General features: G+C 37.3%; 1 protein-coding gene across 5 annotated transcripts in view; it reads left to right on the top strand.

Annotated features, from left to right (window-relative positions):
• The window catches only part of PLCL1 (phospholipase C like 1 (inactive)), a 388,297-nt gene that overhangs the window by 332,872 nt on the left and 29,293 nt on the right, over positions 1 to 26,132 (top strand). For all 5 annotated transcript variants that reach the window (XM_082397316.1, XM_082397315.1, XM_082397314.1 and 2 more), the window contains 2 exons: positions 5,429 to 5,504; positions 7,562 to 7,671. In XM_082397316.1, the coding sequence (XP_082253442.1) occupies positions 5,429 to 5,504; positions 7,562 to 7,671 (186 nt within the window). The remainder of the gene's footprint in view (positions 1 to 5,428; positions 5,505 to 7,561; positions 7,672 to 26,132) is intronic.

The raw sequence follows: 26,132 nt of genomic DNA, 5'->3' as shown, positions 1-26,132 counted from the left end.
TACTACAAAAAAAAAAAAAAAAGAAAATTACAGACCAATATCACTGATGAATATAGATGCAAAAATCCTCAACAAAATACTAGCAAACAGAATCCAACAACACATTAAAAGGATCATACACCATGATCAAGTGGGATTTATCCTAGTGATGCAAGGATTCTTCAATATACACAAATCAATCAATGCGATACACCATATTAACAAATTGAAGAAGAAAAACCATATGATCATCTCAATAGATGCAGAAAAAGCTTTTGACAACATTCAACACATATTTATGATAAAAACTGTCCAGAACGTGGGTGTAGAGGGAAACTACTTCAACATAATAAAGGCCATATATGACAAACCCACAGCAAACATCATTCTGAATGGTGAAAAACTGAAAACATTTCCTCTAAGATCAGGAACAAGACAAGGATGTCCACTCTCACCACTCTTATTCAACATAGTTTTGGAAGTCCTAGCCACAGCAATCAGAGAAGAAAAAGAAATAAAAGGAATACAAATTGGAAAAGAAGAAATAAAACTGTCACTGTTTGCAGATGACATGATACTAAACATAGAGAATCCTAAAGATGTACCAGAAAACTACTAGAGCTAATCAATGAATTTGGTAGCGTAGCAGGATACAAAATTAAAGCACAGAAATCTCTTGCATTCCTATACACTAATGATGAAAAATCTGAAAGAGAAATTAAGGAAACACTCCCATTTACCACTGCAACAAAAAGAATAAAATACCTAGGAATAAATCTTCCTAGGTAGACAAAAGACCTGTATGCAGAAAACTATAAGACACTGATGAAAAAAATTAAAGATGATACCAACAGATGGAGAGATATACCATGTTCTTGGATTGGAAGAATCAATATTGTGAAAATGACTCTACTACCCAAAGCAATCTACAGATTCAGTGCAATCCCTATCAAATTACCAATGACATTTTTTACCGAACTAGAACAAAAAATCTTAAAATTTGTATGGAGACACAAAAGACCCCGAATAGCCAAAGCAGTCTTGAGGGAAAAAAACGGAGCTGGAGGAATCAGGCTCCCTGACTTCTGGCTATATTACAAAGCTACAGTAATCAAGGCAATATGGTACTGGCACAAAAACAGAAATATAGATCAATGGAACAGGATAGAAAGCCCAGAGATAAACCCATGCACCTATGGTCAACTAATCTATGACAAAGGAGACAAGGATATACAATGGAGAAAAAGTCTTTTGAATAAGTGGTGCTGGGAGAACTGGACAGCTACATGTAAAAGAATGAAATTAGAACACTCCCTAACACCATACACAAAAATAAGCTCAAAATGGATTCGAGACCTAAATGTAAGACCGGACACTATAAAACTCTTAGAGGAAAACATTGGAAGAACACTCTTTGACATAAATCACAGCAAGATCTTTTCTGATCCACTTCCTAAAGGAAATAAAAACAAAAATAAACAAATGGGACCTAATGAAACTTAAAAGCTTTAGCACAGCAAAGGAAACCATAAACAAAACGAAAAGACAACCCTCAGAATGGGAGAAAACATTTGCAAATGAATCACCAGACAAAGGATTAATCTCCAAAATACATAAACAGCTCATGCAGCTCAATATTAAAACAACAAACAACCCAATCCAAAAATGGGCAGAAGACCTAAATAGACATTTCTCCAAAGAAGACATACAGATGGCCAAGAAGCACATGAAAAGCTGCTCAACATCACTAATCATTAGAGAAATGAAAATCAAAACTACAATGAGGTATCACCTCACACCAGTTAGAATGGGCATCATCAGAAAATCTAGAAGCAACAAATGCTGGAGAGGGTGTGGAGAAAAGGGAACCCTCTTGCACTGTTGATGGGAATATAAATTGATACAGCCACGATGGAGAACAGTATGGAGGTTCCTTAAAGAACTAAAAATAGAATTACCATATGACTCAGCAATCCCACTACTGGGCACATACCCTGAGAAAACCATAATTCAAAAAGACACATGCACCCCAATGTTCATTGCAGCACTATTTACAATAGCCAGGTCATGGAAGCAACCTAAATGCCCATTGACAGACGAATGGATAAAGAAGATGTGGTACATATATACAATGGAATATTACTCAGACATTAAAAGGAATGAAATTGGGTCATTTGTAGAGACGTGGTTGCATCTAGAGACTGTCATACAGAGTGAAGTAAGTCAGAAAGAAAAAAACAAATATCGTATATGAACGCATATACGTGGAACCTAGAAAATGGTACAGATGAACCGGTTTGCAGAGCAGAAATTGAGACACAGAAGTAGAGAACAAACGTATGGACACAAAGGGGGGAAAGCGGCGTGCTGTGGGGGTGGTGGTGGGATGAACTGGGAGATTGGGATTGACATGTATACACTGATGTGTGTAAAATGGATGACTAATAAGAAAATAAATAAGTAAATACACATTTAAAAAAAAAAGAACATGTAAAGTTATAGAAGAATGGAGAACCTAGGAAAAAAGACTAGAGACAAAAAGAAAGATTATATTTCAAAAAAGACCATGATAAGTTTGAGAAGTGATCTGTTGTGTACATGTGTGGGTAATTAATACTAGAAGAAATAAGTATCACAAAATAAGATAAGGAAAAGGTGATATCGATGGATAGATATGAAAATGGATAGATGAATCTGGGGATATAAAGTGGGGTCAACTGCTGAGCTGGCAAGAATGAGAACTGAGAATTGGCCAGGGGGTAGTCTGTGATGAGGCCAAACTTTGGGGGTCTCAGTGGAGTCCCGCAAGAGTCAAAGCAATGAGCATGGGCTAGTTTTTTAAGGAAGCATTGATGAGGACAACCACTGAAGTCCAAAAGAGTATTTTGTTATTGTTTTTGTTTGCTGACTTTAAGGTAGGAGATGTTGTATGGAAAAGGGAAAAACCAGGGGAGAGGTAGAAATTGTAGATGAATAAAGAAGGTCTCATTAGGAATGGGTTCCTGAAGGGAAGAGGGAAAGGTGAGATTGGAAGTCGAGGTAGAAGAGTTAGCCTTGGCGAAGAGGACACTTCCTTCTCAGGTTCTCACAAAAAGGCTGTGGCATTTTTGGATGTAGGAAATATATTCCTTTTGTACTCAACACTGAGGAGATATTTAGTAAAATACTGCAAAAAAAAAAGGTGGCCACAAATCAATAGAGTTTCTTTTCTTTTCTTTTTTAATCTGATAATGGTATCATATGTTCTCCACTGAGAGCAAAACCAAGAGAAATGAATGTCAGTCAAGGTATTATCAGAGGAAATTACCAATGCTATCCCTTTTTGGAGTTTTTCTTAAAAAGGACATATTTGAACCTGGTTGAAGTAGATTGATTACGGTCATGGCCTCATGTTATTATTGATGGGCTGGGTCAGGTGACTTTGGAAAGCTACATTTCAGGCTCAAAAGACTGAATGTGTGAAGGCATGGCCAGGCTAGACAAAATCAGAGGGTGCTATTTTTTCATGAAAATAAATGGATGCCAGGAAACCGGGATTTTAATTCCAGTTTGATCACTAATTAGTTCCATCTTTAATGGAACTAATTTTCCATTAGTTCCAAGGATTTTAACTCTTATTAAGTAGTTTCCTTTTTCACAAAATTAAGGGTGTGGTCCTGATAGCTAAGATTCTTTTAGCCTTAAAAATAAAATGATTCTAAAATTGTGCAGTATATTGGCTATTTTGCTCATGGTAAAGTTACAGAATGTGTTTGTTCTTTATGAATGTTTCCCTTGCTTGAATTTTATGAAAACATTTTGTATGTTATCTGACCAATTGGAACATCTGATAACTTTGAAAGTATTATAAAAACTTAATTGATACTGCATGGGTAGATGCTAAGCTTAGAAAAGACTAAATCAGATTCCCTTCATATTAAATCTTTCTTTGCCTTTAAGTTGCATTCACTTGGAAGCTGCAGTAACTCAGGCTACATGTAACCATTTGAGAAACTGTTATTCAGAAACATTCCACTTCCTCTTGGGAGTTGAAAGAGTTAATGCAGTTAAAAAGTTTGATGCAGCTTAGACCTTCTGGGGTGTCTAGTTTTATGGTTTTAATAGTCACTTTAGCCCTCCAAATAAGTCACTTCAAACTATCATTTTAGGCAGAAAATATCAGTAATTGAAGTTTGGTTGAATTAATTATCATGTGTCATTTAATCATTTGAGTAGACTTCCCTACTAGACTATGAACTCCATGGAGATAGAAATGTGTCTGTTTTTGCTCATCCATGTATCATACCCCTTGTAGTTACTACAGTGCTTACACACAGTGCCTGCTGAGTAGATATTTGTTAAATGAATGAATGATTTGATTTTACTTCTATAGAGTTGTTAGGCACTAAAAATTCATGATTCAAATGTTCTTTTCCATTTGAAGATTTGTAGTCATAAACTTTATATTTGAAAGTGATTGTATAAAACTACAATCTTGTACAACAGCATTTAATTATGAAGAATGTCTTACTCAAGACTTTTTATGTCCACTTTGGATTCTGCCTTGAACTCTCTTCAGATTATTGAACCAGACAGATAAAACATGGAGTAGCAGATTAAAAGGGACAACATTTATTAGGAGTAGAAGAGTGGCTGGAAATACAGGAAGTGTTTGCCTATTGGTGCCTTTCTTTAGTCACTTCTTCAGAAGGGCCCCAATCCCTTGTCTTTCTGATCACAACTTCTTTACCTACTCTCATCTTCCCCCTTCACATACAGATTTCTCTTTTCTTCATCTCTCCAACAGCTGTCCTATTTTCCCTACTTCACTCAGTATATTAATTACTTCTTGGTCTTTTTTCTTTCTACCCAAATGTGGAGGGCAGGGACACCATTTCAGTATTGTTGCCTACAAGCTCTGTGGAATTGCTGGTGAATATGACCCACAGTTCATTCTTGCCAATGGAGCTGGAGCCCTTCTCGACGAAGGACCAGGACTCCAAAATCTTTGCGCCACTTAAATCCAATTTGCCGACTTCACCGATATGTCCTGTAGTTCTTTACCTCATCACTAGGTGATTCCCTGTTCTGATATCTCATTGCTGTTGTTCCAGTACCACTTGCCTTGATGTTGCAGTAACTTTGGGGTGAGGGGATAACATAAGAGGTGTTCATGAATGTGATCTGGGACTTAAAGAGTGTGTATGCAGTTATTCAACAGTTATTGATTTGGCACCCATGGTGTGCCAGGCATATTACATAAGTGGAGCAACCATAAGGTAGGTGACTCTAGCTGGTGTTAGAGTGGATGGGGCTTGGAGCAGAGATCATCCTTCCCTCTCCCATCTCTTGTGGTTATGGCCAGGGCGCCCCATTACTGGCAGTTTCATGTGGGTCTTTATGTTGTCTTTCCAAAGTGCCAGTTTAAGGATTTCTGACAACCACCTTTTTAATGCTTATTTTGTGACAGATGATCCAAGAGAGCCGGTTTCTCATAGAAATGGCAGACACAGTCCAGGAAAAGATCGTGCAGTGTCAGAAAGCAGGTAACCTACCCCCTTGCCCCCATTTCGTTTAGAAACCATAATGATGATTTTTGGCAGACTTTAAAAGTTTAACTATACTTTGAGTTACACTGAAGCCTTTGTTTAGTACAGAAGAGATCTATGTGATAGTAGGTAGGTGGTCTGTGTGTATATGGAGGGGGCATCTGAAGATGTCTAGAGAGGTGAGGGTTTCTGAATTTACTTTTGTGATTTGGGAACCTGTCAAAGCCTTTTATTACTGATATGGAAACTGTGGTTTCACATTGCCCCTTAAGAAGCTTTATTTTTACAGTTTGAACCATAATCTTGTTAACCTTCTAGGCTTTTGCCTCATTTACTAGTCCTCATTTTAGCTTTGTTCCTTCTTTAAGGATGGGATGGGCCATGTGTCTCTGATGGCACATTGCTGTGTTTATTTATTTTCACTTCATCCACACCCCAGTACTTTTATCTCTCTTGGATCCATGTTCTCCCTGATCCACACACACGCATTAGTGATTGCAATAAGGAAGATGACACTGACAGTTGCTTGATATATATGCATATGATACACTAAGCACACACGCTATGTTATTTAGTCCTCATAACAACTCTGCAATGTAGTCATCATTATATCCAATCTAGAGATGAGGCATCTGAGATTCTGAGAGATTGAGTGAATTACCCCAAATCCCATATCAACACGTGGTAGAGGTGACCTTTGAATCCAGACCAAACTTTGAAAATGGTGCTCTTTGCTACTGATCTGGAGGCTTAAATGTTTCCGTTGACAGGAAGCACAAAAATAATAACAATATGAAATACTTATATTATTCTCCTGTGTACCATGCACTACTTTGAGAGTTTTGTATGTATTGACTCATTTAATTGTCACACAATTCCATGAGGTCAATACTCTTGTTATCACCATTGCACCATTGAGGAGACTTAATGGCAGAGAGTTTCAGGGATTCGCTCATGCTCATGTAGCTAGTCAGTGGTAGAGCCAGAGTGTAGGTCTGGGCTCTGCAGCCATGCTCTTACTATGTACTGGGCTTGTGATGTTAGCACCAGGAAAGTTAATGTGGTTTTAGGCTGCATTAATACAAGCCTAGTCACTAGAACTAGGAAGGTGTTGGTAAAACCCTACGTCATGTGGGCAACTTCAATCCCATTTTGAGAACGATGTTCCTGGATGTCATCCTTAAAGAGAAATTATAATAAGCTGAAACATGTTAGAATGTTTAATCTGGAGAAGGGAAAACTCTAGTAGACTTTATCCAACATCTTTCTTCAAATATTTAAAGGGCTGTACTGTAGAACAGAGATTAGACCTTGTTGTTCTGAGGCTAGCTAGCACCAAGGAGTAGAAGTTTCAGGGAGAGAGACTGGTTTGATATCAGTCACAGCTTTCCAAAGATGGAATGAGCTTTCCAGAAGAAAGTGTGATTCCCATCTCTGAGGTGCTAAGACAAAGGCTGGAGAGACAGATGATGGTGATGTTTTTTATAGTATTCAAGCTTGGGGGAATGGTTTAGCTAAAAATAACTTTAAGGCCATTCCCAAATCTGACACATTTGGGTGTTTCCAGGAATGTTATTTTAAAAAGACTTTTTATTTTTACTCAACATTTACTAATTACCATTGTTATCTATGTGGGCTCCAGGCCTACTGTCAAGCCATATGGATGGTTCATAAGGCAAAGTAAGATATGTGCATCCTTCACATATGGTAGCCATTCACACATTACACCATTTTATATAAAAACCAGGCAGAGAACAAACAAGATGGATGCCACCTGTTAGAAGAATTTGCTTCTTAACTTCACGTCTTTGTCTATGGCCCCTTGCTCTTTAAAATCTAATTTAATCTAATGTACTGATTATTTTTAGTTTTCCTTTAAGGATAGCCATTTGGTGGTGATGAACAGAATGAGAAGGAGAATTCAATTTTGGGATTTAGAAATTATGAGAAGGACAGAAATGGGAAATTACATTCTTACTGATAATATTTTCACAATAAAATGCCTATTTTTCTGAAATTTATACAAAGAATTGGCTTATGTTCTCTTTTTAAAGGGATGGAGTTCCATGAGGAACTTCATAATCTGGGGGCAAAAGAAGGCTTGAAAGGAAGAAAACTCAACAAAGCAACTGAGAGCTTTGCTTGGAACATTACAGTACTGAAGGTAAATGAAGTACTCGCGTGCCCCTTTGTCTTTATTTTTCTCCTCATCTCTCCAATGTGTAGAGAAGCGTCAGTGGTTAAATACGGTGACTTGAATTTTTAATTAATGCTTGACCTAATTAATTCGTGCTCTAAGTGACGGGAGATGCATACTGGGATTAACACACGTTTTGCCATAATAGGACAATGAGTTTTGTGGTGGAGGCAGAAGACAGCACGACCTAATTCTATTACCTGGTGTTTGTGCGTGTGTGGTTTACTCATACTTCTAGTCAAGTCAATATGGCTGTTCTGGTTTGTGGAAAGAATAACACAAAATGTTGCTGGAGAAGGATCCAACACAAGTGACTTGGAAAAGCTTTAATCTACAGAATATCTGGAGCCATTTAGGACTACTTGATTTTAGGAAGAGTCTCTATAAATACATTTATTTTTGCAAAAATTTTGGAAGTCAGTTTTTTGAGATTATGATTTGCTCTGCTGAAAATTAACTTTAAGACTTCGAAGTAAAGATGCCACTTTTCATATTTTGTTACATGAATGGACAAATGATTTAGGCAGTTGGAATAATTTATTCTTAGCAGTGTGATGGAGAAAAACAGCTACAAACAAAATTAATAATTACTGACATCTAAAGAACACTGATGCGCCAGGCGCTGTTTTACAAGGTTTATATGAATTAACATTTTAATACTTTCATTAACTCAATACTGTTATTATTCTCATTTTAAAAGTGAGAAAACCAAGGCACTGAAAACTTATGTATATTACCCAAGGTCACTCAGCTAGTAAATGGTGGAGCTGGAGTTTGAACCCAGGCAGTTGGCTCCAGAGCCTGCTCTACAGAGAGATACTGCACATGTTTACGTGCAAGTGCTAGGTGAACTGTAATACATATCACAAATGTTTATTAAAAATTCAGTCCACAAATATTTGTTAAGCTCCTACTATGTACTGGGCTCTCTGCTATGCATTGGGAACCCATGAAGAAAAAAAGCGATACAGACCCTGACCTCGTGAGTTAACAGTCTGGGGGCAGGAGGTGGGGTGGGGGAAAATAGGTGTCATTTGCTTAAGAGGCAGGAACTATAGTGTTAATATAAAGACGAGCTTGTTTTATAATACCTGAGTACAACATGGCAGTGTGAGCCCTGATACAGACGCTTTCTGTTCAGCGTATTTTTATGTGGGCTCGTTAATGTGCTGATCGCTGAGAAAGGAGCTACAGACACAAATATCAAAAAAGTAATACCTGGGCCTCCAGAACTAGTCTACTAGGGGAGACAGACATGTGACTAATAGCAACCATTGATTATTCAACACTTCACATGTGACAAGCACCCATGACTAAGTAGTTTATGTATGTTTCCTCCTTTCCTCTTCGCAACAACTGTGTGACATTGCAGCAACTCATGCTGACCCTGATATGACCCTCTCCATCTCACAGATGAGGAAACTGAGGCTCAGGAAGGTTTTAGTTTCTTACCTTTAGCTAGTAGATGGCAGAACTGAGATGCTATATTATGCCCATTGTTCTAACCACTACCCTGTCCTCCTGCCTCCTGAAAGACTCAATCCATGTGACTGAGTCCAGGCAGCCTAGTACAGGGGTGAGGGCACAGGCTCTGGGTGCAGACGCCTGATAGCTGTGAGGCTTTGGCCAAGTTATGTAGTCTCTCTGAGGGTGATAATAATACCCACACCCCAGGTTTTATAAAAATGAAATGAGATAATACACACAAAAATATCTAAGTCACAGTGCATGAAACTTGACATTATATCTATACGTATACTATTATTGTATATATATGCTATTACTTTTGCCAGGGTGAGGATGACCATTGGAATAAAAGGCTTTTGGTTTTTCTTAATTTAAATTTAAATTAAAAAATCAACTAATTAATTATTTAAAATTGAGGTATAATTGTTAGTTTCTTTGTTAACTTCTGACTGAAGCCCAGTCACTGTTTTCTGAGGTTTGTTTGTGTGTTTGGTTTAGTGACAGGAACTGATTGCTAGATGGGGCCTAGCAAATGCTGTACAAATCATTCTCAGACAGATCTTTTGAAACAGAATCAATCTTCTATTATTTTAGCTCATGTACCAGCTACTAGTATTTCAGCTTGAGCACTAGGAACTTAAACAAGAATAGTGAACTTTTCCAAACTTCTATTTCTCTTCTCTCCCCCATTGCGTTTAGTGGACCTGTTAATCATGTGCTCTTTCCCCAAGTGTTAAACAAATGACCTCCTTGGAATGTGAATTTTTAGCTGAGGCACAAAGAGACCAGGCTTTTTTGGAGGTTGTGTATCTAGTGGTGCCTCTCTGAGAAGAACCTCTTCTCTAAGGCTCTTCCTTTATTTCTTGTATCTTGGATCTGGGATCTGAAGTTCTTAGTTCCTTCTTTGTTCTCCAGTCTTCCTATTGATTTTCAATCTCCTAAAAATGCCCTTTTTCTTAAGTTTATTAGAGGCAATTTCCATTGCTTACAACTGGATGAATTAGTAACAACCACATTGGTAAGACATAATCACTGAAATAGTAGGATATGTCAAGGCTCACCTAAAAATTCTGCATTGCTTACTGAAAAGGTTTCCTTACACACAATTTTTACAAGTACTCCTCGATATCTAGAGGAAGAGAATGATGACTGACCAATATTTGTTGAACATGTGCATTCAAGTAGCTAAAATATTTAGTTCCAATGCAATTTCCAACAAGTAAGGGAGGATCAACAAAAAATGAGAAATGTGTCCTCAGGAAAATGGTGGGTGGGCAGCATGGAGTGGTAGAAAGGGGCATTGACTTTAAAGGAAATTGAGCTGAGACTAAAAAATAAATTCTTTAGTTTGTGTTTTCTGCAATTCAAAATTACGTTGATCAAAAAAAAAATTACGTTGATCTGATATTAATATATGACAGAGAAGCTGGAGAAAAATTTGCAGAGACAATGATTAATAGCTCTACAATATAACAAACATGAATTATACTTACAGAGTCCAAATTTTCCAAGCTAGAAATGAGGATTTATAATCCAGCAAGGAGGCTGAACTCACAATGGTCCTGGAAGCTCCCATACCTGTGTTTTTCTTTCATTCATATTTTAGCACTATGCATGGGTCCAGAGTAGGGAATTGCTTAGCAGATCATTTGCATTTCCCCACACTTTTGTCACATGCCAATAGCCAACTATTACAGTCATTTTCCTCTTCCTTTCTTTCTCTTTCACTTCTGAGCATAAAATTGAAGTCTTTAAATAGCTTCTGTGTTCATTTGGGATGATATGATGATGCAGGTCTCAGTGACTCAGTCTGCAGTGTCTTTTCCAGATAATCATTGGACCAAGATAGCTCTATCTCATCCCACCCTCATGCATTAACTGTTCCTTCCATCTGTCTTTTTCTCCATGCTGTCCTTCATAAAACAGTTTTGTTTGGTTATTAGCATAATATTAAAATCTTACAATGAAAATTTTTTCCTGTTCTTTACGTCTTCCAGAAAGAGATACTACAACTTCACTTGCACAGTCAGTTTATTGTAGTAAATTGTTATCAACTTTGGAAATATTTTGCTAACGAGAATTCTGAAGCTCTCTTGGAAAAGAGAAATGAATTTATACTATATCACTGATAAAACGTAATGTATCATGAAGTGGAATTCATTTAAAATTTTGGACTCTATCCACAATGATTTAATTCTTTAAGTACAAAAAGAATTTCATTAAAAGGTGGTCACACCTATAAAACCGAAACTAGTAAGAACCTGAGAGTAACATTTTAGTGAGTTTCCCAATATATATTTTTCTAACTTGGCCTGTCGGCTATTTTAAGGAACTAAATTCCATTATCTTAACATTTTCAAAAGTTTGATGAAAAAATCAATTCTCCAAGCTGGAGAAGTGTCAAGTAGAGATATATATAAAAAAATTGAAATATAATTAATAAACATTTTATTATAACGGAAAAGCTATGAAGTAGGTGATCACTAGAGCTTACAAATAAATAAAAGGGTCAAGAAGTGGCTGACTTCTTATTTGTTCATGAATTTCATTGATTACTAGTTGAATGACATGTATTAAATAAATTATGAATAGATGATTACTTCATCAATGGACACTTCTATTAATTGATGTGTATCTATACTTTCCCTAGATAGATTTCCAGCTTATAATTTAATGCATTTCATTGTATGCCACAAAAAACTGGGTCTCTCTTATAGATTTATGTTCAGTAGATATGACTAATCTTTTTCCACCTAACTTTTTGGCTTTCTATCACTGCTTAAGCTTTGCTCCTTCTGTTTTTATCTTGACAACATTTTCATTTTCCTTGGGAAGAGCAGAGGCTAAAGCTCCTTGGGTACTTGTGTTTCTAACTCAGATTCTCTTGCTCAGTCCCTAAATTTCAGGCCCTCACATCTCTGGGGAATCTTGCTACATAAGGGAATTACATGGATGTCAGTAATATGCTTTCTAATAGAGCCTGCAAACACATCTGAAGTCTTTGCTCATTGTTGAGAGGCAGGAAAAGAAGGGAAACAAGATTATGGGCTAATGGGAAAACAAGTATGAGAAGAGGCATCCATCTCTGAAAGACTGAGTGACAGAAAAAATGGGGTCACCCTCAGCAGAAGGACCGTAGATATTTTAAATCATTCTCTGAGATACTGTGTGTGTTGGGGGGATCCAACCAGGCTCTACTGGCAGCCATAGTGACTATGCCCCTGGAGGCTGCTCTGAGGTTATATAAAGAAGGAACATGTCCTCCATGTCATCCACTGAGAAATTCTCCAATGGTGTTCTGTCAGCTGCTGGCTGTTGTTACCGTAGAGGCTGGAGAAAGGCTAGGTTTCTACCTGAGCCAACTCTTTCAGAAAAGAACAGCTACTTATGATGTCTAGAAACAGACCTCCACTGACAACAATGCATTAATAATAAACTATTCTTCATGTCGATGTTACTATCAATTATTAAGAAACATAAAGTGGTCAAGAGTACAGACTCTGGAGCCAGATACTTTCTAGCTGTGTGGTCTTGGGAACATTTCCTTTTGTCTCTATGCTTCTGAATCAATTAGAATATGCCAGGTTGTGCTGTGGTAACAAAAATGAAAATCTCGGTGGCTTAAAACAATAGCTTATTTCTTGCTCACACTGTTTGCCTACCAGGGTCAGCAAGGGTCAGTTAGGAGCTCAGGCTAATGGGGGCTCTACCTCAACTAACCCATCTATAATCCTAGAGGTAGGGAAGCACAGATTGGTTTTAAACTTTTCTGCCAAGTAGTGTCACATGTCCCTTCTATTTAAATTTGACTGGTCAAAGTAAGTCAAATGGTCATATCTGACTTCAGTGGAGTTGAGAAAGTATATACTTCCTCAAGGAAGGGGAGCAGATGTTGATGAATATAATCTAGTAGTGACAGGTTCCCCAGCTATATCCACCTTTAGTCATAGGACTAAATGAATTAATGTCTATAAAGTGGTATCTGAGATATAAAAAATGCTATGTAAGAGTTTGTAAGCATTCAGTGCTTACAGCGAGCAGTTAAGTGATTTTCACACAACATATTAAGTAATCTTAAGGGTCACTCTGTAAAGTTACTATTATTATACTCATTTTACAGATAGGAGAACTGAGACTTGAGAGGTTAAGTAATCTTCCTGTTGGCATAGGGGTACTGAGTGATGGAGCAAGGATCTAACTCCAAAGCCCATGCTGTTAGCCCATTATGCTAAATTGCCAGAGTATATATAGCCCCATAATAATGATGGTTTGTATTAACTGAGTACTCTATGTGTCTCAAATATTATACTAAGTGCTTTATTATCTTCATCCAAGAGGCTGAGTGTCCTGTTCAGCTAACATGAGTATTCCAACCACCTTGACAGTGTATTCCTACAACGCAGAACAGTACTTTGAGAGAGTGTAGCTTGGGAACATCAGTTCTCCTTGTTCTGACACTACATTCGTCAAGCAACTCTGTTCTCAACTTGGCTTCCCAAGCACACTTTTCCGGTGAAAATGGAATGAGTTGATCAAGTGACATAACTAGTCCCATCTGCCTGGCTGTCTCTTTGTAAATGAGTCAGTTAGCTTCCTTTTTTTCAATCAGTCCATCTCCTATGAGCTTGGTTAGCATGAATCAGCTCCCCAGGGCCTGATCACTGCTGAGTGATTGGATGCAACTGAGCCCCTGGACAGATACCACTGAGATTAAGAAAACAAAACAAAATAACAACAGAAATACAAAAGCAGAAGGCCAGACCCTGGACCCACCTTGAGAACCCAGGGAAAGATGGGGGGTAAGTATCTCAGTGAATCATCGAGACAGCCCCCTGTTTCTCTTGGACAGCTTTATTCTTTACTGGCTTTTAGTCTAGCTGTTGCTGGCCTCCACATCTTGATGAGACAGAGGAAACTTAAGAGCCGTGATGCCAGCAAAAACTTTGCAAAGACCATACTCCTGTTCATATTCCTTCCTTCACCCAGCCTCTACAGCCTCAGTTCTTCCTCTCAGAGCCTCCATCTTTCCTGTATCATCTAAGCTGTTAGAGCAGAAGTCCTGGAATCTTCTTCCTTTGAATAACAAACCTGAGTTGATTTAGAAGTGAGGTGAAGTCCCTATAGGTAAATTCCTCAGGTTTCACTGAGAAGAAAGGAGCCTCCTGAGTGGCAAAGCTGAGGAGCCTTTAAGTCACCGATCTTGAGAAGCAAGGTTCAAAGGGTTTAAACAAAGTTTTAAATTCCATTAAGTCTAAGGAAAATACTTCCTAGTGATACATACAAAATAACAAATTCTTGGGCTGTGAATTCCCATCTGTGTTATCTTAGAATTATGTAAGAGTTTAGACCTATAGAAAGTTGGGCTATGAGTCTAGGAATCTGCAACTGATTAATATAATTTTTAAAAATTATCTTCTCTGGGGCTAGATTTTCTCACCTAAAAATAAGACGAGACTGTATGACTGCTGGAATCCTTACACATCTTTACATTTTATGATTGTATGTTATTTTCAGTCTTTTTCTGTGCCTAAACTACATTACATTCTTAAAGACATTGATCCTTTTGTCACTAAACCTATCAATAACATAAATCTTTCTGCTTATATATCTTCTCTGTTATGTCTTGCTCCCCCCACTTTTTTTAAAAACCCATGACACTATAAAACACTAATTATACTCAGTTTCTATCCTTACTTCCCACAATCTCCCACTATTATCCCTCCTACTGTTACCGAACTCAGGATCAGCTGATCGCTGCTCAAAAACCAGTAATTCGAGAGGCAAGTGTCAATAGAAAGGAAAGGTGCTTTAATCAGAAAAGCCAGCAGTCTGGGGAGAAGGTGGACTGCTGTCCTGAGACCAACTCTGAAGATTCTGCTCTGCCATGATGGCTTTTTAAGGGAAAATTGGGGGGAAGTATCTAAGTGAATCATCGAGAGAGGAGGTTGGGTCATCGTTCTCCACTGTGTGCAGTCTAGCTGACTTTTCAAATGTTATCTTGCCAGGGTGATCTGCCTGCAAGATTGCTTAGGGGGGCTTTGGGGTAGAGGGCTAAACATTCTTTAACTACTTAATTTTTCTTTCTTACTTCTTTTTATCTATGAAAAATATCAACAGGTTAGGCAAGGCATGGTGTGCATTCGGGAAAGTATAAGTCAGGAGTTAGTTTGAATGGCTTAGTGATCTCATTCCTATAATTAGGTTCTTTTACAGTTAGAAGGGAACAGAAATGGGCAAACAGGAAACGGGCAAAAGAGCTGCTTTTAATTCCCCGCTGTCAAACATCATTCCATTTTGATGGGATTGGGGTGAAGGTCCTTCTTTGTGCTGACATAGGATGCTGTATTCTCAGAGTGAAAGATGTCAACATGCGTCTGTAACATCTCTTTGCTGACAATTTTAGTTGCCTGCTTACATATATGGGCAGAGCAAGCTACAATTATTTTGATGCCCACAAAGATATAGATTATTATGAGCAAGAATGTTAATCCCATTCTCTTGAGGCCACTTCTTGGAATTGTGCTAGCCATAGATTCAGTACTGCTCAAGATGGAGCAGCTTATGTCATGCCTTCTGGTGGCAGTTATGGTATCTGTAAAACAACTCAGGAATTTGCATCAGACACTGAGTCTGTGACTCTATTGTTCTAATAATTAACTATTCAAACCTGCTTTTTTGTGACTCTGGGAGGCCTGGGAGACTTTAGCTTTTCTACCAACAAGAGGCAGAGGACATAGAGGGGCTTTTGTACTTGGTGGGGGTGTGGGGAGCCTGCAGGGTTCTGCTTTGTTCTGCTACTGCTGTCTTCTCCCTTCCTGACTGCTTTTTCCAAATAAGATGGTCTCTACCTACCATCTTGTTGGGAATATTTTTTGTGATTTTTTTTTTTATTGTGGTAAAATACATAAAACATAAAATTTACTATCTTAACCATTTTTAAGTTCAGTGGTACTAAATATATTCATACTGTTGTGCAACCATCATCACCATCCATCTCTAGAACTCTCCTCATCTTGTAAAACTGAAACTCTGTATTCATTAAACGATAACTCCCCGTTGCCCCCTCCTCCCTGGCCCTTGGAAACCACCATTCTACTATCTGTCTCTGATTTTTGACTACTCAAAGTATATAATATAAATTGAATAATGAAGTACTTGTCTTTTTGTGACTGGCTTATTTCACTTAGCATAATGTCCTGAATGTTCATCCATGTTGTGACATAGGTCAAAATTCCCTTCCTTTTTAAGGCTGAATAGTATTCCATTGTATATAAATACCATATTTTGTTTATCCACTCATCTGTTGATAGACACTTGGACACTTCCATGTTTTAGCTTTTGTGAATAATGCTGCTATGAACGTGGGTGTACAAATATCTCTTTGAGACCCTGATTCCAATACTTATATACTCAGAAGTGAAATTGTTGGATCATGTGGTAATTCTATGTTTTTTTTTTTTTGAGGAAACACCATACTGTTTTCCACAACAGCTGTTCCATTTTACATTCCTACCAACAGTGCACAAGATTTCCGATTTCTCCAAATTCTCATCAACACTTATTTTCTGGTTTTTTGATAGTAGCCACCCTAATGGGTATGAGGTAGTATATCAATCACTGTAGTTTTGATTTGCGTTTTCCTAGTGATTAACGATGTTAAACATCTTTTCATGTGCTTATTGGCCATTTGTATATCTTCTCTGGAGAAATGTCTATTCAAGTCCTTTGCATGTTTTTGAATTGGGTTACCTGGGGTTTTTTTGTTATTGAGTTTTCTAAGTTCTCTCTATATTCTGCATATTAATCCTTTATCAGATATATGATTGGCAAATATTTTATCCCATTCTGTGGTTTGCCTTTTTACTCTAATGATACTGTCTTTTAATGCACAAAGTTTAAAATTTTTCATGAAGTCTAATTTGTCTATTTTTTCTTTTGTTGCCTGTGCCTTTGGTGTCATATCCAAGAAATCATTACCAAATCCAATGTCATGAAATTTTGGCCTATATTTTCCTCTAAGAGTTTTATAGTTTTAGTTCTTAATTTAGGTCTTTGATCCATTTTGAGTTAATTGTTGTATATATTGTAAGGTAAGGGTCCAACTTCATTCTTTTGCATATAGATATCCAGTTTTCTCAGCACCATTTGTTGAAAAGAATATTCTTTCCCCATTGAATGGTCTAGGAACCCTTGTCAAAAATCATTTGATCATATTTATGTAATGGTTTATTTCAGGGTTGTCTATTCTATTCTATTGGTCTATGTGTCTGAGTTTATGCCAGTACCACACTGTTTTGATTACTGTAGCTTTGTAAGTTTTAAAATCATGGAGTATGGGTCCTCCAGCTTTGTTATTCTTTTTCAGGATTGTTTTGGCTATTCAGGGTCTCTTGCGATTCCATGTGAATTTTAGGATAGGTTTTTCTATTTCTGCAAGAACATCATGGGGATTTTGATAGGGATTGCATTGAATATATAGATTGCTTTTGGTAGTATTGACATCTTAACAATATTGTTTTCCTGTTGGGAATTTTTGCAAACAGAGTGATATTTTATTCTTTCTTTTGTTCTTCAAGGCCATCCTGCAGTGAAAATACTCAATAAACAGTATACACGTTCTAATAATTAAAGTCAGTTTATAATTCACAGAAGTTCTTCTACTCTGGAAATACAGATTATAGTCTGTTAAACTCCATAGGTTAAGTGCTCTATAGTAAAAAGCAAATTGTACAGAGTGGACCATATAAGTAGTCACTACCTTAAGACGTACTTGTCTGTCTGTTCACCTATCCAGCCAGCTAGCTGTGTATCTATCTACTCAAAGACTTACCTGTCAACCTGAAGAGTTTCCTACATTGTTAGGTTAAGTGTGCCTAATAGCTAGTGGAAGGAATGTTGTGTATTGACCTAGTATATATCTTCTCTAGGTTACATTTATTTAAAAATTTTTCAGTTTATTTAAAAATGTATTTTAATTATTTGGCCTATTCAATGTTTTTAAAATAATATTTTAATTTTGGTGAGCAGTTGTGGTACTTGTCATGCTGGAAATGTTTGGTAACTGCAACTGGGAAAGGCAAAACAGTGATGATGCCAAAATTGAGGATCTGATTCTAGTGGCAGCCGGTTTAGTCTCACTCAACCTAGCAAGCCTAGACTCACTTGTAATCTCAGCCAGCTGCCTTACAATGCATGTCATTTTATCACCATGAGGGAGGTGGCAGGTGAGAGAGAATGAATGGATAAGTACTAGAAAAACAACTCTGATCTCATGTGTCAGTACCATTATCTTTACACACAAAAGAAAATATTGTTAGGCCTTAAGAAGAGTATGCATTTAGCAGGCAAAGCATCTATTCCAGGGGTTTTATAAGCTAAGTTTGAGGTATTTATACTCAGACCAGGTGTTTGAAAAGGTACTCCTAGACACATTTTTAGAACCTTGTTATGGTTTGGCTTATTAGTACAGAATAAAGATCTTTTTCTCCATCGCAAGAAGTTGATTTAATTTATTTCCACTTTAACTTTATAAATAAGAAGGTGCACAACTTAAAAGGCCTCTAATCCATAAGTTAGCAAATAGTAATTTTGGGGTTTTTTTGGGTAAAATCACATTCATATATTCAGTAAATACCTATAAGCCCCTATTGGGTTCTGAGTTCTGTGCCTAAGAATGTACTCATGAATAAAAACATGGTCTCATGGGGCCATGAGACCCATAGTTGGGGCTGTCATTAATAATCACACACTGCATATTATATTCATCACAGTGATGAGTGCTGTGAAGGAGAAGTATGAGAATGTGTAATGGGATTTGACCTAATGGGAGGTCAGGGAAATCTTCCAAGAGGAAGTACCAGTTGAGCAGGGAGTAAATATCTTTAGCCTTTCATGGATTCCAAAACCCTACCTTATATCCTGATACTTGAGTGTGGTTGCCAAAACAATCTGAAAATAACGGTGAAAAGAAAACAAATCAAAATAAAGATGTGCTAGACATCCTCAACTTGGTCTGCGGAGTTCTAAGATGTCTGTCTCGCTCATTGCCACTCATTAGCATCATAGCTAATTTGTTACTATATCCAATCTGGTCATGAGTCATATGGTTAATTACATGTGAATTTAATCATCTATCTCCTAAGAAATAATCTGCAGCAACATTCTCTGTCCATGTGTATCCATAAAATTCATTTGACAGCTTGTAGTTGTAGAGGAGGGTGTTTAAAGGTTGGCTTTTGAGAGATTTCTGTGATTTAAAGCTGAAAAGATGCAGAGAGAGCATTATAGACTATACAATATGAACTGTATTAGTGTTAAAAAAGTAAAGTCTTTTTTTAAAGAGTATAATTAATGCATGTATAATAATAAAAAACCACAAATCTAAAACGTTATTCCAAACAGCCCTTGTCCAACAATATAGGATGGTTCAGATGGAATGTTAATGCTTCTTAGCAATAAGCAGGCTGGTTACATGGTGTCCAGATTTCTGCCTAGGGTGGTTGCAAACCAGCTGTGCTGCCTAGGAGTTTAGTAGAGATAAAAGCCAGGCTGTTGATATGATTATGGAAGCACAGACCACTTTATCTCCAGTAGAACTAAATTTAGTGTCTCTTGGGGGGTCCATTTTTTTTTCAGATGAAAGCTGCACTTTATAATGATTTTGAATAATTCAAAAATGGCAGAATCCAAATGAATAGATGCATCATAGACTTGGCTCCAACTTGTGAGGTTATAGAAGGTCTTGCTTTTCTTACAGGAAAACTTTTTTTAGAGAAAATGTTTCTTACACACAGAGTCTTAGTCTAAGGTGTGTTTGATGTCCTTACTCTGTTAACTATTTTCTTCAATGACATGTGGAAAGAAAACATTGGTAGCAAAAGTGCTTCGTTCTAATTTCTTATATAGCCCTTTTAGGTTTTTCAGACACAAGCTCCTCTTATTTCCTTGTTACTCTAGGGAGAAGAAGATGGGATACATCCATCTAATTTCCTTATTCTTAACCCAAATCAGAGCAATGTGAACTCACTACTCTGAATGTATATGTAAGTGTGGTGTGTGCATTGTCAGGTAAAGACAAACCCAGATTTAGGTAAAGAGAGATATTATTTAAAAGGTTTATTGCAGTATGGGGAAGGGGACAATTGCAGTAAATAGGGAGAATGATCTTTCCATAAAATCTGTAAGCTTCTTAAAGGTCAGACAAAAACAATTTTTCTTTTACTGGAAGGGGCAAACAGGGCTAGAAGAACCAGGTCTGGGGAAAGGGTGGCTGAGTGGTATGATCCTGAAGGGCCATTAAGAAGGGGCTGAATGCTGACTCAGGCTGGGGAGAGGGTCAAAGATCGGGACCTGAAGGGAGGAGAGAAGCTTAACTTAAGTTTGGCTGAGTCAAGGAAGCATGTATTTTGTCCAAATTGGTTAATGGGTACAAACAGTTCAGCTAATCATTTCTGAAAGGGAACTTGGAGGATCTGTGTCTGGCATAGGTAAACAAGGAGGGCATCCATGAGTCTTATCTAAGTCATATGGGGAAGGGTGGCTCTGGGCAGTAAGCCATTTCCTGGAACGCAAAATCCTGGGGTTTCTTAACCATCCTTGTTTTCCAAGAACATAGGGCTCGGGTAAAGTTTAACATTGTCAACATACACACATACATATAGAAATATGTGTATAAGAAATGTTATAGTGTGTGTGTGTGTATATGTATACACACACACACACATATATATATATATATACATATCTGTAAATATTAATGTGTAAAGAACATTTTAGGGTAAGAATAATGAAATTAGATGTTACTCTTTTAAAACCATACTGAAAAGATCATGCTTTCCCTCAATCCAGAAGTGATTATCTTCCAATTTAGTTAGACCTCTCTTATTTTAAGTAGATCTAGTGTGCTCAAATATACAGCATGTATGAGATTACATATTCATAGTAACAGACTGGCGTTGGGGGTGGAGGGATTTTTTTCTCCTTTATTTCCCACTTCTTGTAAAACAATTTTCTATTTTTAAATCACTCCGCATATATTAGTGATACTTTAAGCATCTGTAATAAGTGGAGGTACCTTTTCACTAACACAGAATAATTAGGAACTGAATTTCCCATTTAAGGAAAAATCCATGGCTTTATGAAAAGATTAGTTATAGATTTTTTGAAAAAGAAATATCCTTGGATTTTTAAAACTAAGTTTAGTTTATTTAGGTTCATAAAAAAATCTACACGTAACTGTTCAGAAAAGTATTTGAATAAGAAAGAAACACTTACCATCATCATCATTATCGTTACAATCATCGCATTAATGTTTTGAAAGAAGATAATTTTGGAAAGGAAAAGACTCCCTGTCACAGAACTATGACTTAAAATTGAGTCTTATACTTTTGCACTATCATATGATTTTATGGGAAGGTTATCAAATTATTAGGTAGAAACTGCTTGCTTTCAGAGACAAAAAAGTATAGGTTTCTTTCTAGCTAAAGAGAATCGTTCAGTCTACAACAAAATACACTAACCCCTTCTGATTTGGTTTGTAAATCTGCCACGACAAAGCTATGTCTTCTAAAATTAGCCAAACTCTTTGAGTGTTTATTTAAAAGATACTATTCTCAATGGAGTTTTGAGTCAATGGACTCAGGGATGGAAAGTTCTTAAATTACTTCACAATGTATTCCAGGATAAAAAGATTGCAATCCAAATCTCTCAGAGGTACCCTTTAATCAACTAGAATACTCTAGATCTCCCAGTTGTCTGCTACTCAGCAGCTGACATTATGAAAAAACTAGAATTAAATGGGTTTGTAAATCCTGTTGCCTGAGAAATATTAATCTTGTGGGCCAAAAAAGAAGTTCCTGATCAATTCCTAACAAATCTAGTTTCAGAAAGTTGAGCTTTTTTCCTCAAACATGCATTAAGAGATGTATTTCTCACATACATTTGAAATATACAAGATGCCTTAAAATTATGGCCTGGGTTTCAGCAGCCATTTCTGATTGCTTTGGGTCAGAAATATGGGTTTGTCTCACTGTAATTTTCTACTTCTCCAGATTTAATTGAGCTTCACTTTTTTTTTTTGAAAGCAAAAATATAGAGAGAGGGAAGGTTGAAAGTTTTAGAATTACTCGTGTTCTCTGGTGGGTGCATTACTGAATCAGTAGTTTATTCCTTCAGACTGCTTTGATGAGTACATTTTGAACATCATGGAGAAGTCATATTGACATTTGAGAGCTATAGACAGTTTATTTGCTGGTGAAATCATGGCTGGTTGCACATGACTTCCTCATTCCTTTATCTTCCAGATGGTTCTTTACACTTATTAAAAATGTTGGAGGAAACAGGCTCTTTTGTTTATTGTGGATTTGATATCAACCAAGAAACTGATACCCCAGCCTGCTAAAAAATGAAGCTGGCATGTAAATGCTTGTGTATGAAAAGTGTGTTTTAATTGTAGCTATGGCTTAATATTAAGTCTGAATAAATGAGACTAAAGATTCTTAACAATGTATATTGTGTATCCTCTGAGTCAGCCTATAGAGTCTTTTTATGCAATCTGAGACCAGAGAGGGAAAACCCAGCAACTTCCTTCCTCTTCTCTTTTATCTATAACACATTTTTGTCCGGGAGAGGAAGAATACCATTGAAAGAAACAATTATGTGTATATATAGTGTGTGCTTCTGTGTGTGTGTGTGTGTGTATGTGTGTTATAACATAGCCCCCTGACACTTATATTAAACAATCCATTTACTAACCTCACTCGTTGTAAGCTCTGTAATAATACATGTAGATATAATAATAATAATGGAGAAATGACATCTCTTCTGAGTTTTTGGTTGTCTAAAAGTATCCTCAGTTGTTCTTGTGAAAAACATAAAAGTGTATAACAATATGATAATTACAAACACTGCCAGGGTGGAAATTCCATTTCTGAATTTTGGAAAGTACTGTCTTAGCTACTAAATTACAGTTATATCACTCAGACTGAATCATTTCTGTCATCCTTCACTTACCAACCACCACCTTACAGATTATTGGGTTCGTCTCAGAAACATCTTATTCTTGAACTTCCTCTCTGGTCAGAGGGAAAGGGAGCAAATAGTAAAGTGATTACCACTGTTTTTACTCTAAATAACTGCTCCTGGGAAGGTCATTTCCTTTGGCTCCTTTGTCAAGGATACCCAGGAAGAGTTTTCACAGGAGACCCTGAAACACAGCTGGCCTCGATAATTAATCACATGAGACTTTATGAATTTCAGTGAAGTTAAATATCAGTACAACTAAAATTATCTTCCTGGATCTCTTGATTACACATTTCTACACCAGCGTAGTTTCCTTTTTGCAACAAGGTTTAACAATCTGATCCTTGAATGGGTCAGAGCTGCTATGCAGTAATATTACCGTATGAGTTGTGTACTACACAGCTCTGGGGGGCACCATTCCCTTTGAGTCTATGTGAATGGTGCCTTCTGGATTTCTCACATAGCTGCCGTGAAATGGTCAATGTAATCATTTTTCTATCTCTAGCCTTCTGTTTTCCATGAAGTTTTGGGGGAGTGTCCTTAAGTATTTATTACTTATATTAATTTTAATTATTGCCTACTACAGTGATTTTTCCTACTAAGATTTACATTTAGGAGAAGTCTTTAGTAATTTCCAAGGATCCATGCGCAGTGTGTGTCTTCTTGTGAACCTGCCACTTATTTGTCTATTGAAGCACAGTAGAGAAGCTCAACAATCCGGAGTATTAGATACATCAGATGAGGAAATTTCATTTGTAGCTTAGCTAGATCTTAACTTTAATTGGTTTTAACAACCAAACTTGGTTGATTCTGTTTGTAACTCCAGATGACAGAAACAAGAGGCATTGGAAAAATAATATCCGATCCTCTTTTCAAGTCTAATACAAGCTTGTGAGAGAAAATTTAATTAATATTTTTTTAATCTTCAGGAAAGAATGCTCTAAATTCATTTAAGAGGATTAAAAAAGCACAAACACACTTTTTTAACAGCCCAAGTAGACTTGAGGGAGAGAAATATTTTTTGATGTTTGCCTGTCAGCCATAGGAAAGAATTCTAAGTTCTTGGTCTGGTTAGAAGGTCCAGTGTGATGGGGCCTCTGTACAGCTCTACACCTCCACATTTCACGCTCCCACTCTCCCACAGTTCTGTGGCTCCTGGACCTACTGGGCAGTTGCAGGACTCTGTGCCTTCGCACATGCTGTTCCTGCCAGTTGTAACGTTCTTCCTGTCCTCAGTCACCTGCCCAGCTCCTCCTCATCACTCAGTCCAGCACAGGGTCATCTATGACTTTTCTAGGGAAGATTTCCCTGTTCTTTGCTCTCCATGCCCCCATTCTTCAACTTCCAACAAAACCACATAATCTTCCTTTTAGAAGTGCTGTATCTGTAGCTGATACACAATTTCACTCCTGTCTGGTAAGGATTCGCTCCCATGTCTTTTCTCGTAAGAGGTGGCGCTCCTTCAGGGCTGGGCCTGTGCCTCACTGTGGTGCTGAGCTTAAGCTGAGAACACAGAGGATTACAGAAGCTCAGCAGCTTGTTCAAGAGAACATAACTGACTAGGAAGCAGCAGAGCTCGATGAGCACCTCCATCTGTGTGACTCCAAAGCTTGTTCTTCACGTCCACAGTCATGGTGTCCAAGGTCACCACTTGATGCCTGTGTGCCAGTTGGGCAGCTGGGTGTTTCTGCAGTTCTTGGCAGCTCCATTTCCTCAGGGGGTTGGCATATTGTCCTCTTGCTTCCTCTTCCTACTGCTGAGGACTGTCATTTTCCCTGGCCTATTCCTCCCCATCTTTTCTGACCAGGGCATTCTGTCTTCACAGAACACGGGCAGGCACCCATGTGCACTCGATTGGTAATTTGGCTTTCCTCCAGGTACTCATCTTCTCTCTGTCCGGCAACTAGTGACTATCCTCAGGTTGTTCCTAGAGTCACACAGTTTTCCAGATCACTGCTTCAGCTCCTTCCAGCCGTTTTCCTCAGTTTGTGCCACGTAAACGGAGTGTGCACACATGTACACAGATATTCTGAGTACACATTACAGACACTTTTTGTGGGCCTATTCTACATTTTACAACTAGTTCCCGCATTCAGTTTTTTATTATTGCAATAGAAGCAGCGGGTGGTATGTTGTCAAGATGTATTTGCTGAACTGAATTATTTGAATCTAAACCTGAAAAGATATTAAAAATTGCCCTAGTACAATAAGACTTTAGACTATTGCCTTTATTTGCTCATAAGAGGATGAAAAAATATACTTTAATTATCTTTGGATTTTTTGTCTTTTTCCAGCATGGTTCAGATATCATTAACAATCCAAGTGACTGAACTTTAGAATTTTTTATATGATCTTTTTTTAAAACCTGGGTAACTTTTATCTTTGAGTTCCTTCCTCCCTTTGTGAATCATCACCATCTTCATCACTGTCACTCTTTAAATATTTATCAAGAGCTCATCATACACCTAGGGCTATAAATATGTGAAAATGCCTTGGGAGTTTGCTCTCCTTCCTGGATTTCACTTATGCCCCAAACAGGCAGACCTTCTCCCACTGGTCTTTGTTACGCTTGTGGAAAAATCCTCTCATCTTGAGATCATCATTATTTTTATAATAACTTAGAGATTTATTGAAAAACAGCTTGTGTACACCAGAAAGAAATGGGACATTTTAGGGAATATTCACCTTAAAACTGGAATCAAGCATATGACTGGTTGAAATTGATGAATATGATTCTCTTAGAAATATTTTTCTTAATACAGAAAGCACTTTAGCAACAACAACAAATAATAATAGCTAACAGTTATAAAATGCTTATCCTCTGCTAGACAGTGTTCCAAATGCTTCATACTTATTAAACCATTCAATTCTAATAACAACCAGATGGTGTAGTACTACTAATATTTATGATTTACAAATGAGAAAACTAAGGAACAGAGAAG

This window comes from Balaenoptera borealis (genome assembly GCF_965194805.1).
Source record: "Balaenoptera borealis genome assembly, chromosome: 6".
Taxonomy (NCBI): Eukaryota; Metazoa; Chordata; class Mammalia; order Artiodactyla; family Balaenopteridae; genus Balaenoptera; species Balaenoptera borealis.
The sequence above is the reverse complement of the archived record's forward strand: the minus strand, read 5'-3'. Positions and strand labels throughout refer to the sequence as shown.